The sequence below is a fragment of the Lepus europaeus genome, chromosome 6 (genome assembly GCF_033115175.1).
Source record: "Lepus europaeus isolate LE1 chromosome 6, mLepTim1.pri, whole genome shotgun sequence".
NCBI lineage: Eukaryota > Metazoa > Chordata > Mammalia > Lagomorpha > Leporidae > Lepus > Lepus europaeus.
Window position 1 is genome coordinate 74938812 of NC_084832.1, and position 17793 is coordinate 74956604.

Below are 17793 nucleotides of genomic sequence, written 5' to 3' on the forward strand. Positions count from 1 at the left end.
TTAACGCCCTTGCCTGAAGCGCTGGCATCTCATATGGGCACCGGTTCAAGACCTGGCTGCTCTACTTCCGATTCAGCTCTCTGCTATGGCCCAGGAAAGCAGTAGAAGATGGCCCAAATCCTTAGGCCCCTGCACCCTTGTGGGAGCCCCGGAAGAAGCTCCTGGCTCCTAGCTTTGGATTGGCCCAGCTCTGGCCATTGCGGCCATTTGGGGAGTGAACCATCGGATGGGAAAGACTTCTCTCTCTGCCTCTCCTCTCTGTGTAACTCTGACTTTCAAATAAATAACTAAATGTTAAAAAAAAAAAAAAGAATTCTAACCAGCAAACATCTAAATAATCTCTAATGTAGTAATAATGGACTAGTGTTAGGGAAAAAACTGTAACTCCTTAATTAGGATCTATTTGTAGTTCCATAGTAAAAATTATTTTGCATTCATACAACAAATGTCATCTATCATATTTACAGTACTGAGGAAGATTTAACAGAAAAGATAGTCTTTAGCTTTCTAAGATTTAATGATCAAGATGGCTTAAGATCCTTCCCTATCTTTCCAAGGAGTATGTAAAACAATTGACTGAATGCATACAACAGTTAATAAGGTTCTGAAGTTGCAGGAAGTGTCCCAAAGGTACTCTTTGCTCAGCAACAGCAATATTCCAAGTAGCTATTAATAGGTAAATCATAGTTTAGAGAGTATCAGCCAGCAATTAATGCTTTCTCCACAGGGAGAGATAACCTATGCTCCTAACATATGCGTCCTTAAAATTTTCTATCAAGACCAGTGTTTTCTATTTAAGTTTTTACTTTTAGTTCTAATAAGCAGAGAAAATTTCCCTTCAAATGAAATCTTATATGGATATTTAAAGTGTAAACCCAAAAAGTAAGTTTCCTATTAAAGCAAGAGACAAAACCTCCCATTCCTTACCCAGAGCTCGACATGCTTTGTTTTCTACCAGAAATTCTTTCTCCTACTTCAGGCAGCCCCTAAGATGTTACCAAACGTTATATGGGCTCCTTGGAACTCAGCTTATGACACATTTTATTTTTAAATACATCTTTAATACATATAATCCTTAGATAAACACTTAAGATACTCTTATATTCTTCATTTTAAAGAGAAACCTGAGACATGCATAAATCAAATAAACTGATAAATAATGGCAGCTGATTAATGGTGGAACCTGAATTTGAACGTGTGGAGTCTGCCTTCACCATGCCTCATAACCTGACCACCTATGTGTAACGTCCCTCTAAAAGAAGTTAATGTAGCTGAGTATAATTATAATTGGGAATACAAGTAATATACAGTAATGTACTTATTAATGTAAAATTAATTTAGAAAACAAAGCATATCAGTCCTGGGGAAAACTCCCTTTACCAGGCTGAGCCAACCCATGTGAAAGTATCTCAAAGTCAATATAAATTTTAAATTAAAATATACTTAAACACTGGCACACACAGAGTACTTCCAAAAGTTCATGTAAAATGGTATTAAATAAGTTTATCTGGTGCAAAAACTCCAAAATTCATGTACAGCTTTCCATAATATGCATTTTCCATGAACTTCTTAAAGAGAATTTATTGTATGTTTGCACATACAGTATGTTTTATTTATTCGAAACTCAGAATGGAAGTGATCTTTCATCCACTGATACTCCTCAAGAGGCTATAATTCATTCAGTCATTTATCTGAAATGCTCAGCAAGAGATTTGCCATCCACTGGTTCACTCCCCAGATGGGTGTAACAGTCAGGGCTGGACCAGGTCAAACCTAGGAGTAATATCTCCAGATCTCTTATATGGGTGGTAGGGGCCCAAGCACTATCACCATCTTCTGCTGCCTTCCTAGGCACATTAGCAGGAAGGTGGATCACAAGCAGAGCAGCTGAGACTTGAATGGCTGCTCTGATATGGGATGCCAGATCCAAGTGGCAATTTAACCTACTGTGCCACAACACCAACCCCATCCCATGAAAATTTTAAAGACTCTTCATGTAATTTCAATTTTTATACTGTGTATTCATTTTTATCTTTTAATTTTATTTTCCGTGATTTTTAAGTATTCTCATGTAAATTATGGGAGAAGTATACACAACTAATTAGATTGCAAAAAAGCAATAATGAGTAATATAAACAGTAAATATTAAGTTTTGTTTGAGAAGTATACTTATTGTTAACACTTAATTCAAAGAGTACATCATGAATAAAACATACAAGAAGAATAGAAATGAAGACAGCAATGTAGAAAGCACCTGGGAGGTACATTTTTATGTTTCCTCATTAAAGTCTTTGAGATATATTAACGGGAAGAGAGTTACTTTCCTATTTTACAGTAGAAGGGGCACTAAAAAGCACTGTATTTCCATAAAGGAAAACCTCTAAATTTTAACACTGACATAATAATCACTACCCTCCATCAGTGTTTAAAATACTTTACCAGGGGCAAGTGTATGGTACAGTAGGTTAGTTACACTGCTGTTGAGATGTCTGCATCCCATACTGGAGTACTGGTTCAAGTCCCAGCTCCTCAGCTTCTGTTCCTGTTCTCTCCTAATGTGCCAGGAAGGCAGCGAATGATAGCCCAAATGCTTGGGTCTTGTCACATACATGGGAAACCCAGGTGGAGTTCCTAGCTCCTGGCTTCAGCCTGGCCCAACTCCAGCTCATCCATACATGGAGAGCGAACAAGCAGATGGACCATCTTTTTCTTTGTCTCTCCCTCTGTTTAAGTCACTCAGTCCGTCAAGTAAATTAAAACATGTTTATAAAAGTAAAATATTTTAGATGAACTAACTTCATTATAAAATAATAGATAAATAACATAGGTAAAATAATTATTTCTATTTCATAGGTAAGGAAACTAAAGAGATTGAAGTAACTTGCTGAAGGCCATTTAATTGCTCAGTAGAGCCAAGATTTGAATTGTGATTAAAGAGTCCAAGTTTTCAATCATTATACTATATACATCTTTCAAATAAAACAAAACTGAAACAAAAAGTCTGTGTATTTTAAATCACTTACATCAAGTACATTTTTTAAAATTTGCAGTTTACTCATACTTCTGGAAACAGATTCATTAATATGCCCTCTAATCAGTCTAGTCTTTTCCCTTCAGACATTAAGGTAAATGTAGAATATCTGTTACTTAATGTATATTAACACTTTCATATAGACAGCCCAAAAACTAAGCATCTACATGCTAAAATATGTATAATGTATAATTATGCCCACAAAGCTGTATTAATTTCTTTAAAGTTACCTTTCAATAGTTTCACCAGGAGTTGAAATATTGTGCAATTCAAAGAACTCTGAAACAGTAATTGCATACCTAATTTTCCCTTGTTCTGTCAAGTCTCCATCACTATGCAATATTGTTGTTAACAATCTCAAGGTAGAAGTTCCTGATTTACTGTGATTGTTTTTCATTCCAAGTAGCCATCGAACCATCATTTTAATAGCCTGAATCTATTTAAAAGTTAACAAATAAAACATTGAGACGTTCTCAATCTCCACATCTACATCAAAAAAAACCAAATTATTTTAATAAATGCCTTAAGAAAAAATTATTCTCTTCTATATATGAAGACAACGTTGAATGTTTTATATTAAAGCGGTTTCAGTCCCCAAAGGAGTGACAAATTATTTGACTACAGATTTATTTTTGTTGCTGTTTAATATTCCACTCTTTAGAACCTAGAATAAAATTATGCTATCCTCCCTATCAAAATAACTCCAAACTGCAAACCATGTTTAATTTATTCTACCCAGAAACATTCCACACTTGCTCTACATTGTATACCTAATGTTACAACAGCCTGTTTTGAAAAGATATATAGTGGCTCTTTTAAAAAATAATGTACGTAAGCATTTGGCCTACGCACACCCCATACTGAAATGCCTGGGGTTCAATTCCTGGCTCCAGCTCCTGATTGTAGCTTCATGCTAATGTGGGCCAGAGGAGGGAGCAGTGATGGCTCAAGTAGTTGGATTCCTGCCACCCACATAGGAGACCTGGATTGAATTCCTAGCTCCTGGCTTCAGCTCCCCTGCCATTGCAGGTATTTGGGAAGTGAAGCAGAGGATGAGAGCATGCTCTTTCGCACACGTGTGCCATCTCTCTCTGCCTCATAAATAAATAATTTTTTTAAAAATTAGAATAATAAATCTTTCCCACATACTATCTCCTAAGGCTTAGGAGCTAAATGAGTCTTGATCAGTATCTGGCAGGTGGCAGACACTCAAAAAACTGCTTTTGGGGGGGACTGGTATTTGTTAAGCATGGATATAAGGGCAGGTAGCCTGCCTTCTCATCTAGTGCTACTTTCAACTACACAAAATCAGTACTTGAAATCGATACTGAGAATGCAGATTTGCCCTAAGACTCAAAAGTATTAAGTAACATTCAATGATGTTTAAAGGAAGGGCTGCTCCTGAGATCTGCAGAAACAGCATTAGAATCTAAAGCTGGAATAACATGAAAAAGTAGTTCTTACTATGAAAAATAAACACACACACAGTCCAAAATGGCTTTTGAGAAATTACAACTAGAAAAAGATTACAATATTTATATTCGTTCCTGGCCTTCACATTTGTCTGAGATGAAGTCTACACTACAGACAATAGATGGCTTTAAAAGATCAAAACTGTCCATGAGTAAAATTTTGTTTAATTCTTAATTCAAGCAATTACAGTCTATATTTTTAAATTTTATTTTTATTTATTTGAGAGGTAGAGAAAGGACAGAGGGATAGACAGAGCTGCCATCCACTGGTTCACTTCCCAAATGCCCCATGCTGAAGTCACAAACCTGGAAATCAATCAAGGTCTGCCATGTGAGTAGCAGGAACCAATTACTTGAGTCGTTATTGCTGCCTCCCAGGACCTGCATTAGCAGGAAGCTGGAGTCAGAATTCAAAGGGAAGCATTTAAATTAGGAACTTCAATATTGTACAGAGGTGTCTGTACAGGCCAAATACCTGCCCATGAATTAAAAAAAAAAAATTTAAATAGCTATATTAAATGTCATGCAAAAGATGAGTAGTCTTAAAACCTGATTACCAAATTTACTCAATAGTTGAAAGTCCATAAAAAAAGTAGCAATGCCTTTGCCAATAAAAGGCTGACACCTAAGAAGCAGCTTTAAAATCTTTTCATCAGGGTGGTACTGTGGCATAAAAGGAATAGTGTCCGCCTGCAGTGCCAGCATCCCATATGGGTGCCAATTCAAGTCCTAGCTTCTCTACTTCCTATCCAGCTTCCTGCTAATGTGCTTGAGAAAGCAGCAGCAAACGACCCAAGCACTTGGGCCCCTGCACCCATGTGGGACACCAAGAAGCTCCTGGCTCTGGCATGGTCCAGCCTCAGCCCCAGCCGTTGCAACCATTTGGGGAGTGAACCAGTGGATGGAAGATCTCTCTTTCCCCAACCCACCTTCTCTGTACCTCTGCCTTTCAAATAAATAAATCTTAAAAAAATTTTTTAATCACTCAAATTACATATAGCTGCCCAAAGCCCATTTCTCGTTATTGCCCTATAGTCCCACAATACATGAGATAAGTATACAGTAAATATAATAGTTGTGTGATTTTATAATTCTACCTTTGTGACAAAAATAGAAACTTTTATGCTTTTCATAATATTAAATATATTAAAATCAATAGATCCATAAATATTACTCACTTTGACCATTGTCTCAGGAGAAACTTCTTCATCTGGAACCCAAAGTTTAGTTGTCTTTTTTCCAGGAAGCTAAACAAGAATTAAGAATATTAAAACATGAATGAATGAAATCTTTACCTTCCACAGTGAATGTCATTACACATGACAAAAATACCCCATTTAACTCTATTTATTAATAAAGGATGAACCATTTGTCCTCAGTAGCACCAAAACACAGTACTCACAAATCTATCATATAAAAGAAGGGGGACACCACTAATTGGTTCTATCTAGGTGTGCTGTAAAACTAACTTTAACCTCTTAATTTCTTACTTAAGGTAGCCAGATAGACTAGCATAAAACTCAAAGGAGCCAAGAAGAGTAGCTTTTTAAATAAGAGGAAAGATTTTTTTAAAAAATCTTGAATAGGGGAAATACTAGAAAGGTATCCAGTTCAACATAATTAACAGAAAACATGTATTAATATCTTCATAGCCAAATTCACCAAATCACAAAGTATACATACATATGCATAAACCAGTTAGCAGAGCTTGAGTCGTAAGATAAAAAAAGTACAGGGCCAGCGCCGTGGCTTAACAGGCTAATCCTCCGCCTTGCGGTGCCAGCACACCGGGTTCTAGTCCCGGTGGGGGCGCCGGATTCTATCCCGGTTGCCTCTCTTCCAGGCCAGCTCTCTGCTATGGCCCGGGAAGGCAGTGGAGGATGACCCAAGTGCTTGGGCCCTGCACCCGCATGGGAGACCAGGAGAAGCACCTGGCTCCTGGCTTTGGATCAGCGAGATGCACCGGCCACAGTGACCATTGGAGGGTGAACCAACGGCAAAAAGGAAGACCTTTCTCTCTGTCTCTCTCTCTCTCTCTCTCTCTCACTATCCACTCTGCCTGTCAAAAAGAAAAAAAAAAAAAGGAGAGAACAATCCAACATGGGAAGCAGTATACACAGCAGACTCCTAGAATGGCAGATGTCCTAAACAGCACTCTGGACTCAGAATCAGCCCTTAAGACATTCAGATCCAGCTAAAAAGCCCATGAGAGTATTTCAGGCATGGAAAGCCAAGACACTCTGGCGGGGGGAAAAAAAAAACTAAATGAAAGATCTCTGTGAGTGAGATCCCAGCAGAAAGAACGTGCCGTCAAAGAAGGAGATACCTTTTTCTGAAGGGAGGAGAGAACTTCCACTTTGACTATGGCGTTATCTAAATAAGACTGGAGTTGGTGAACTCAAAAGGCTTCCATAGCCTTGGCAGCTCATGACAAAAGCCTGGGGTGATTACTGATGTCATATACAAGAGTGTCAATTGTTAAATCAACAACAGGAGTCACTGTGCACCTACTCCCCATACAGGACCTCTATCCTTAACGTGTTTTACTATGTGAATTAACAGTATAACTAGTACCCAGACAGTACTTTATACTTTGTGTGTCTGCGTGGGTGCAATCTGTTGAAATCTTTACTTAGCATATACTAAGCTGATCTTCTGTATATAAAGATAATTGAAAATGAATCTTGATGTGAATAGGATGGGAGAAGGAGTGGGAGATGGGATGGTTGTGGGTAGGAGGGAGGTTATGGAGGGAAAAAGCTGCTATAATCCAAAATTTGTACTTTGGAAATTTATATTTATTAAATAAAAGTTGAAAAAAAATTTTAAAAAGTATCCTTTGGAAGGGTAAATATTCATCCAGAGTCTCCAATAATCCTACCACATTTTATACAAAAATTCCAGTACTCAAAGTAATGTGTGCAAGACTTGACAAAAAAATCTAGAGAAAAACTACAAGAGAAACAGTTCCAGAATAAATCTATTAGGTAAGAACTCATTAATATTAATACAACTAAGATGTTCAAGGACTAATGACTGGAGAATCCTGCTGCAGAATTCAACACTATTTTTAAAACACCAAGTTATGGAACTGAAATATTTAATGGGAATAAAAACTCAATATGTATGAGACAAAACAGAAGAGAGAATCAGTGAACTCAAAGATAAGTGAAAAGAAAACAAACACTAAGCAGGAGGAAACTCCTGGCAGAAAAGCACAGGGAAAGTATGTCCGGTGGGTCACAACAGAAACAAAAGCATCTCTTCAATGGTAGAGAAAAGAAATAGTATCTGAAGAGATAATAGTGAAAAGTTACTCAAGGGGCCGGCGCTGTGGCATAGTGGGTAAGGCCACCGCCTGCAGGGCTGGCTTCCTATATGGGTGCCACTTCGAGTCCTGGCTGCTCCACTTCCCATCCAGCTCTCTGCTATTGCCTAGGAAAGCAGTGAAAGATGGCCCAGGTCCTTGGGCACCTGCACCCACATGGGAGACCCAGAAGAAGCTCCTGGCTTTGGATCAACACAGCTCTGGCCACTGCAGCCATTTGAGGAGTGAACCAGTGGTTGGAAGACCTCTCCTTCCCTCCCCCTCCTCCTCCTCCTCTCTGCTTCTCCTTCTCTCTCTGTGTAACTGTGACTTTCAAGTAAAATAAATAAATCTTAAAAAAAGGTTACTCGAAATTTATGAAAGATACCAAGCCTTAGATTTTAGAGTCATAAGTATCAATTATAACTATGAAGAAAAGCACACTCAGAAACATCACTGGAAAACTAGAAATTAATACAAAACAGAAAAGATCAAAAGCATCCAGTGCAAAATGACACAAATTCTTAAAGAGGAACAAGACTGTCAGTAGATGTCAAGAAAAAAAGTAGTAAAATTGAAAACAATTTTGGAAACATAGATGGAGAAAAAACATATCAAGCTAGAATTCTAAACCCATAAAAAATATCCTGGGGCCAGCGCTGTGGCACAGTGGGTTAACGCCCTGGCCTGAAGCATCAGCATCATAGATGTGCACCGGTTCTAGTCCCAGCTGCCCCTCTTCCGATGCAGTTCTCTGCTATGGCCTGGGAAAGCAGAAGATGGCCCAAGTCCTTCAGCCCCTGCACCTGTGTGGGAGGCCTGGAAGAAACTCCTGGCTCCTGGCTTCGGATCGGCACAGCTCTGGCCATTGTGGCCATCTGGGGAATGAACCAGTGGATGGAAGACATCCTCTCTCTCTCCCTCTCTTACTCAGCCTCTCTGTAACTCTGCCTTTCAAATAAAATAAATAAATATTTTTTAAAAAAGTAACAATAGGAAAGGTGTCTGAGAACAAAAGTACCAAAAATATCAGGTAATAAAGAAAATTAGAATATTCTAAGGTTCCCTCCCTGTCTTATACTCAGAGTTCAAAACAGACTAATTGAGACTGGCCTTTATAATAACTCAAAAGTGCATGTTTTAATATCTAGGCAACGACTAAAATAATAGAGAAATATAAAACAGGCCAGTAAAGAGAAAAATGAAACAAAATTATTATTTTTTTTTTGACAGGCAGAGTAGATAGTGAGAGAGAGAGAGAGAGAGAGAGAGAGAGAAAGGTCTTCCTTTTGCCCTTGGTTCACCCTCCAATGGCCGCTGCGGCCTGCGCATCTCGTTGATCCGAAGCCAGGAGCCAGGTGCTTCTCCTGGTCTCCCATGGGGTGCAGGGCCCAAGCACTTGGGTCATCCTCCACTGCCTTCCCGGGCCATAGCAGAGAGCTGGCCTGGAAGAGGGGCAACCGGGATAGAATCCGGTGCCCCAACCGGGACTAGAACCCGGTGTGCCAGCACCGCAAGGCAGAGGATTAGCCTGTTAAGCCACAGCACCGGCCACAAAATTATTTCATCAAAAAATAAATAAATAAATAAACCATGATTTATAACAAAGCAGTAAAAATAGGTGGGACATCTTCATGGCTGGAGTTGTTAGTAAAAGCACAAGGAGGAGCTGGTGCTGTGGTACAGCTGGTTAGGCTGCAACTTGCAATGCCAGCATCCCAAATCGGAGCGCTGGTTTGAGCCACAGCTCTGTGCTTCCGATTCAGTGCCCTGCAAAAGTGCCTGGAGAAGCATCAGAAAATGGCCTGAGTAACTGCACCCTTGCACATGGGAGACCCAGATGAACTTGCAGGCTCCTGGCTTCAGTCTAACCTAGACCGAGCTGTTGCGGCCACTAGGAGAGTAATCAGTGGGTGGAAGACCTACCTCTTTCTGTCTCTCCTTCTCTCTCACTCTGGTTTCAAACAAACAAAAACTTAAAAAAAAATAAATAAATAAAGCACAAACCACAAAGAACCATCAGATAAACTAGACTTCAACAAATTAAATTGTAAATTAGAACACTATATGAAAGGACATTATCAAGAAAGTGAAAACAGCCAACAGTGGGAGAAATATTCTGCAAATACTTGATAAAAGATGAATAAGCTAATGTCTAAAATGGGAGAACAATGCAAATACTTGTTCCAAGGAAGTTGCAAAAATGGTTAATTAAGTACATGAAAAGATGTCCAACATCATTAGGTAAGACAAACCTGCAAGGAAACAGCTTGCATTCAGATAGCTATAATAAAAAGAGAGAGAGGAAAACAAGAAATAAAAATGGAAAGTAAGTTGGCAAGGATGTAGAGAAACTCAAATTCCCACATGCTGTGGTTTTTCTTTTTTAAAAGATTTTTATTTATTTGAGAGGTAGAGTTACAAAGAGGGAGAGACAGAGAAAAGGTCTTTCATCTGCTGGTTCACTCCTCAAATGGCCGCAAGGGCAGGAGCTGGGCCCATCCAAAGCCAGGAGCCAGTAGCTTTTCTGGGTCTCCCACATGGGTGCAGGGGCCCAAGCATTTGGGCCATCTTCTGCTTCTTTCCCATGACATAGCAGAGAGCTGAATCAGAATATGCCAGAGCACTGGCCCCTCCCATACAACTGTTGATTAGAAGGTTTAAAAAAAAAAAAAAAGTCCCTATAAAAAAAACAGCTGCGCTCGCCCTTTTAAAAGCATTCCATGGGCATCTATCTGCTAATGATCCATCAAGAAGAGGCAGAGAGAAAAAAACACTTTTTGGTGAAGTGGCAGCATGCTGTGTTGTTGTGCTTCAATTAGTGCTATAACAAGATGTTCCGGAAAGAAAGCTCAAGTGATGGGGGCTGGCACTGCAGCACAGGATAAGCCTCCACCTGTGTCACCTGCATCGCATATGGGTACCAATTCATATAGTGGCTGCTCCTCTTGGCTCTATGCTAATGGTCTGGGATGCAGTGGAGGATGGCCCAAGTGCTTGGGCCCCTGCACCCAGAGGGGAGACCCAAAGAAGCCGCTGGCTCCTGGCTTCCAATTAGCCCAACTCTGGTTGTTGTGGCCATCTGGGGAGTGAACAGCAGATGGAAGCCCTTTCTCTCTGTCTCTCCCTCTCTCTGTAATTCTACCTCTCAAATAAATAAATGAAATCTTAAAAAAAAAAAAAAAATGGCTGAGCAACTCATCAGAAAGTGAATCACAGAATTATTTCATCCAGTGTATGTACTCCTAGGATCATACCCAAAAGAACGAGTACTCAAATACTCAAGACTTAAATATTCATACTATTCATATACTGCAAATGGGGACACAACCCAAATGTTTATCAATGGATGAATAAACAAATTGTGGCATATCCAAACAATAAAATTTTATTTAGCTATAAATATAAAAATAAATATTATAATGCTACCAAGGACAATTCTTGAAAATATTACACTATGTGAAAGAAATCAAGACATAAAAGGTCACATATTGTAGATGCCATTAATAGGAAATATTCAGAACAGGTAAATCTGTTGAGATAGAAGGGAGACAGACAGTTGCCAGGTCTTTGGCACACGAAAGGAGGAATAGAAAGTGTGTGCTTAAAAAAAGCATTTTGGAACTGGATTGAAGTGTTAGTTGCATGAATCTGTGGATGAATTAAATAGCAGGTTTGTATAGTTTAAAATGGTTGATTTTATGTGCATTTTACGCCAATTTAAAAAAAATTGTGGGGAAAAGTTTTTGCAATAAATGATATTGAGTAAGATCATTTGATAGGGCAGACATCTGGCACAGTGGTTAAGTTGCTGCTTGGGATGCCTGACTTCCATATTGGATTGCTTGGTTCCTGTTCCAGTACTTCCAGTTCCAATCCAGCTTCCTGCTAATATATATCGTCGAGAGACAGCAGATGGTATTGCAGCTATTTGAGTCGCTGCATTTCATATGGCTTTTGCAGGCATTTGGAGAATGAACCAAGATGGAAGACTTTTCTCCCTCACACCCCTCTATTCACTGCCTTTCAAATAAAATGAAGATGAATAAAAATTTTAAAGGTGTTTTTTAAAAATTAAGTTTGATATCCACTTCTTAGTACATATAAAGAAAATCAACTCCAAGGAGACTATAGAGCTAAATTTAAAGTTGAAACAATAAAACTAGCTCTATGTGGTTACTGAGCATTTGGAATGTCTGACTACAGAACTGGATCTTTGATAATATTCAAGTTAAATTTAAATAGACACATGTGACTGTTGAGTACTGTATAGGAGCATGACTAGAAAATAATATAAAGAATATGTTCACAACTTTGGGATAAGCAAATAAAGTTTGAACCAGGTAAATACAATAATGAAAAAATGACTATTAAGAAATTCTGTTAAACAAAATAAATCATTAAGAAAGTGAAAAGCCAAGTTACAAAGTAGGAAAAATTTACAAAACATGCACAGTTTTTGAAATGTTCATGGAAAATGCATATTATGAAAGCTTTTCATTTCATTTTCCATGAATTTTTTGAAGTTCTCTTGAAAGATAGGGATTGACAACCGAAAAATATGGAAAAAGACTTGAGCGGGCACTTCACAAAGGCATCCAAAATGTCAAAAAATACATGAAAAAGAACTTAACACCATGCCATCATAAATGTTACAACTATAAATCTCATTCAGTAAGGATAGAAATGTTGATGTGTACAATCACTTGAAAAATTTGGCAAAGTCCACTAAAACTGAACCTATTTACACTCCATAACATAGTAATTACAGAAATATATGTACAAGTATACAAGAGGATATGTAATATAACAGTATTATATTATTATATTATATTATTATAACAGTAGTATTCATTTAACATTGGAAATAACACCTAAATGTCTATAATTATAATAGACATATTGTGGTATATTAAAAAAAATGTAGTACTACACAGCAATGAAAATAAATGTTACTACATGCAAGCATTGCTATAAAATTGAGTAAAAGAGGTCAGACATAAATAACTTAATCTGAATGATTCTATTTACAAAATTTCAAAAAACAGGTAAAACGGCATGTGAGGGTCAAAATAATGGGATCTTCAAGGGGTAAGGATACATGGGAGCTTTGAAGATACTGGTAATATTTTATTTCTTTACCTAAATGACTGATTACTAGAAAATGCTAACATTGTGATAACTTAACGAGCTGTACTGTTAAATGCTATGTACTTTTCAGGTATGTTGTCACAATAAAATGTTTTCATTAAAGACAAACAGTAAAAACATAGAAAATTTTAAATATATGAATAGCAAAATACAACCTAAAGGACATATGAAAAATACTACAGTTAGGGGAAGAAAAACAGACATGATGAACACAGATAAAACAACTGGCAGACAATGGAAATTAACATAGGCCCCTGTTCTCCAAATAATAGAGTTATAGTCAACCAGACAAAAATCTTTAGAGATCCAATTACATACAATCATTTTGACTATGAAATCGCCACAAGCTAATTTTCCATAATCTCATAGTTTAAAAGTACCAAAGTATTAAACTGTACTAATGGCATGGAAAAAATGATGGAGATGACACATTTGTCAATACAGTTGCACAACCTAAGAATTTTAACTATCTTGTTAGAGAATTTTGTATTATAGTTCTTTAAATTCTCCAGAGAACCTAGAACAGTGCCAAAGACACAACAGACACAAAACTGATGATCATAAATGGCTCAATATTTAGGTACATAAATATGCACATTCATAAAACTCCAATTGATTATACGTGGGTCAATTCTTCCAGACCCAAACACACTTGGTCCACTTACACACAATCAGGAGAACAAAAATCATTCCCCCTCAATGTTTTCACACATGGCTCTTTGCATTCTCCAATGTATGTAGGGAAAGGAACAACTATAGTCATAACTATTTAAAAATAGCTGTCCTTGGGGCTAGCACTGTGGCTTAGCATGTAAAGACAAAGCTTGCAGTGCTGGCATCCCATATAGGCGCCAGTTCGAGTCCCAGCTGCTCCACTTTCGATACAGCTCCCTGCGCTGGCCTGGGAAAGCAGTTGAAAATGGCCCAAGTGCTTGGGCCCCTGCACTCATGTGGGAGACCAGGAGGAGACTGCTGGCTCCTGGCTTTGGATTGGCACAGCTCCGGCCGTTGCAGCCAACTGAGAAGTGAACCAGCGGATGAAAACCTCTCTCTCTGTCTCTATCTCTCTCTGTAACTCTTTCAAATAAATAAAATAAATCTTTTAAAAAAATAGCTGTCCTTATAAAAATTAAGTACTTGTAAAACTCATAGAATCAGATGAAATTTTTTATTTATTAACGGATGTATTTAAGGTCATGTCAATGTTTAAAGAAATGTCTCAAAGTTATTCTACTTTAAATGGATAAACAGCACATTTCTAAAAATTGGAAACTGTAACATAGATAGCCAAATGGAAGAGTTATTAACATCATTTAACTTGTGTTATACAACATTTTAGAAGAAAACATTATGAAGTTCAAAAATCTAAAAAGCATAAATTACCCGATCATTCATGAGAAGATCTTTCACAATGAAAGTAGCTACCAAAGACTTCAAAGGAGCAGCAAACTGATCAGGTGCAAGGAGGGCGATATGACCAATAGTAACCAATGGTGTAATAAGATGTTCTAGGTTGCTTGGATCTAGGCTCTTATGCAGAGGCTGAAAATGAGGTGAAAATAAATATTTAACTCCATACACTTGCAAATAAATAGTTCGCATATATCATTATAAATTACAAAAACTACAAAAGTTATAGTATGTATACAAGGTCCACATAGTAATTCAAGTTTACATTTAGACCTGTATAGGTTATCAATGTTTAGAAGATAACAGGTTTGAATACTTTCAGTTTTTCCCATATCACATTTTAGAACTAGATGAAATATTTCGGCATGGTGAATCATTCTTCTGTAGCATGCATTTTGCAACCATATGAGTTATAAGTGAATATGTTAGAGACTGCTAGGGCTCACCAATAACAACTTCTCTACTTGCAGCTTTCTTTGCAGTTTGGTGAGAATATGTCAATCAGCTTTGGTCAAGTAGTAGGACTGAAAGTTAGGTACACCATGCCTGCATTGAGGCAGGTGTAAGATACTAGAGCTTCTCCACAGGATCTCTGTTTATTCACTGGCCATATTAACACCAAGAATACAGTGCAACTAACAGAGCTGTCATCACTAAGGAAAAGCCTGTGCCTGAAGCCACTGATTAGGATGCCATTCAAACACCCAAGTGGACTTTTCCAGAGCAAGAAATAAGCTTGTACTGTCTGTCACTTGAATTTTTTTTTAAACTTTTATTTAATGAATATAAATTTCCAAAGTACAGCTTATGGATTACAATGGCTTCCCCCCGCCCATAACTTCCCTCCCACCCGCAACCCTCCTCTTTCCCGCTCCCTCTCCCCTTCCATTCACATCAAGATTCATTTTCAATTCTCTTTATATACAGAAGATCAGTTTAGTATATATTAAGTAAAGATTTCAACAGTTTGCCCCCACATAGCAACACAAAGTGAAAAATACTGTTGGAGTACTAGTTATAGCATTAAATAACAGTGTACAGCACATTAAAGACAGAGATCCTACATGATGTTTTTAAAAAATTGATTAATTTTCTATGCAATTTCCAATTTAACACCAGTTTTTTTTTCATTTTCAATTATCTTTATATACAGAAGATCGATTCAGTATATTCTAAGTAAAGATTTCATCAGTTTGCACCCACACAGAAACACAAAGTGTAAAAATACTGTTTCAGTACTAGTTATAGTATTACTTCACATTGGACAACACATTAAAGACAGATCCCACATGAGACGTAAGTACACAGTGACTCCTGTTGTTGATTTAACAATTTGACACTCTTGTTTATGGCGTCAGTAATCTCCCTAGGCTCTAGTCATGAGTTGCCAAGGCTATGGAAGCCTTTAGGGTAGGCCGACTTTGATCTTATTCTGATAGGGTCATAGTCAAAGTGGAAGTTCTCTCCTCCCTTCACAGAAAGGTACCTCCTTCTTTGATGGCCCTGTTCTTTCCACTGGGATCTCACTCGCAGAGATCTTTCATTTAGGTCCCCCCCCCCGCCCGAGTGTCTTGGCTTTCCATGCCTAAAATACTCTCATGGGCTCTTGAGCCAGATCCGAATGCCTTAAGGGCTGATTCTGAGGCCAGAGTGTTATTTAGGACATCTGCCATTCTATGAGTCTGCTGTGTATCCTGCTTCCCATGTTGGATCCTTCTCTCCCTTTTTGATTCTATCAGTTAGTATCAGCAGACACTAGTCTTGTTTGTGTGATCCCTTTGACTCTTAGACCTATCAGAGTCATCAATTGTGAACTGAAATTGATCACTTGGACTAGTGAGATGGCATTGGTACATGCCACCTTGATGGCATTGTATTAGAATCCCCTGGCACGTTTCTAACTCCACCATTTGGGGCAGGTCCGATTGAGCATGTCCCAAATTGTACATCTTCTCCCTCTCTTTTTCCACTCTTAAATTTACCAGGGATCACTTTTCAGTTAAAATTTAAACACCTAAGAATAATTGTGTGTTAATTACAGAGTTCAACCACTAGTACTAGAACAACAACTACAACAACAACAACAAATACTAAAAAGGATAAAGTATTACATTGCACATCAACAGTCAGGACAAGAGCTGATCAGGTCATTGTTTCTTATAGTGTCCATTTCACTTCAACAGGTTTCCCCTTTGGTGCTCAGTTAGTTGTCACCGATCAGGGAAAACAAATGATATTTGTCCCTTTGGGACTGGCTTAATTCACTCAGCATGATGTTTTCCAGATTCCTCCATCTTGTTGCAAATGACTGGGTTTCATTGTTTTTGACTGCTGTATAGTATTCTATAGAGTACATGTCCCATAATTTCTTTATCCAGTCTACCGTTGATGGGCATTTGGGTTGGTTCCAGGTCTTAGCTATTGTGAATTGAGCTGCAATAAACATTAATGTGCAGACAACATTTTTGTTTGCCAAATTAATTTCCTTTGGGTAAATTCCAAGGAGTGGGATGGCTGGGTTGTATGGTAGGGTTATATTCAGGTTTCTGAGGAATCTCCAGACTGACTTCCATAGTGGCTTAACCAGTTTGCATTCCCACCAACAGTGGGTTAGTGTCCCTTTTTCCCCACATCCTCTCCAGCATCTATTGTTGGTAGATTTCTGGATGTGAGCCATTCTCACCGGGGTGAGGTGAAACCTCATTGTGGTTTTGATTTGCATTTCTCTGATTGCTAGTGATCTTGAACATTTTTTCATGTGTCTGTTGGCCATTTGGATTTCCTCTTTCGAAAAATGTCTATTGAGGTCCTTGGCCCATCTCTTCAGTGGGTTGTTTGTTCTGTTGTTGTGGATTTTCTTGATTTCTTTGTAGATTCTGGTTATCAACCCTTTATCTGTAGTATAGTTTGCAAATATTTTTTCCCATTCTGTCGGTTGCCTCTTCACTTTCCTGACTGTTTCTTTTGAAGTACAGAAACTTCTCAATTTGATGCAATCCCAAATGTTAATTTTGGTTTTGACTGCCTGTGCTCCTGGGGTCTTTTCCAAGAAGTCTTTGCCTGTACCTATATCTTGCAGGGTTTCTCCAATGCTCTCTAATAATTTGATGGTTTCGGGTGTAGATTTAAGTCTTTAATCCACGTTGAGTGAATTTTTGTGTAAGGTGAAAGGTAGGGGTCTTGCTTCAAGCTTCTGCACATGGAAATCCAATTTTCCCAGCACCATTTATTGAATAGACTATCCTTATTCCAGGGATTGGTTTTGGATCTTCGATCAAATATAAGTTGGCTGTAGATGTTTGGATTGATTTCTGGTGTTTCTATTCTGTTCCATTGGTCTATCCATCTGTTTCTATACCAGTACCATGCTGTTTTGATAACAACTGCCCTGTAGTATGTCCTGAAATCTGGTATTGTGATGC

The 17793-nt window shown here is 38.1% G+C and overlaps 1 protein-coding gene and 1 non-coding gene across 6 annotated transcripts in view; one reads left to right on the forward strand and one right to left on the reverse strand.

The window, feature by feature from the left end:
• Positions 1 to 17793, reverse strand: part of PDS5B (PDS5 cohesin associated factor B) — a 203743-nt gene that overhangs the window by 35097 nt on the left and 150853 nt on the right. For all 5 annotated transcript variants that reach the window (XM_062194387.1, XM_062194386.1, XM_062194389.1 and 2 more), the window contains exons 21-23: positions 14345 to 14503; positions 5682 to 5750; positions 3331 to 3467 (exon numbers count right to left, since the gene is read on the reverse strand). In XM_062194387.1, coding sequence (XP_062050371.1) covers positions 3331 to 3467; positions 5682 to 5750; positions 14345 to 14503 — 365 coding nt within the window. The remainder of the gene's footprint in view (positions 1 to 3330; positions 3468 to 5681; positions 5751 to 14344; positions 14504 to 17793) is intronic.
• LOC133762662 (small nucleolar RNA SNORA21) lies at positions 10515 to 10645 on the forward strand. The gene has a single exon (XR_009866330.1). It is a non-coding gene; the product is annotated as a small nucleolar RNA SNORA21 (small nucleolar RNA).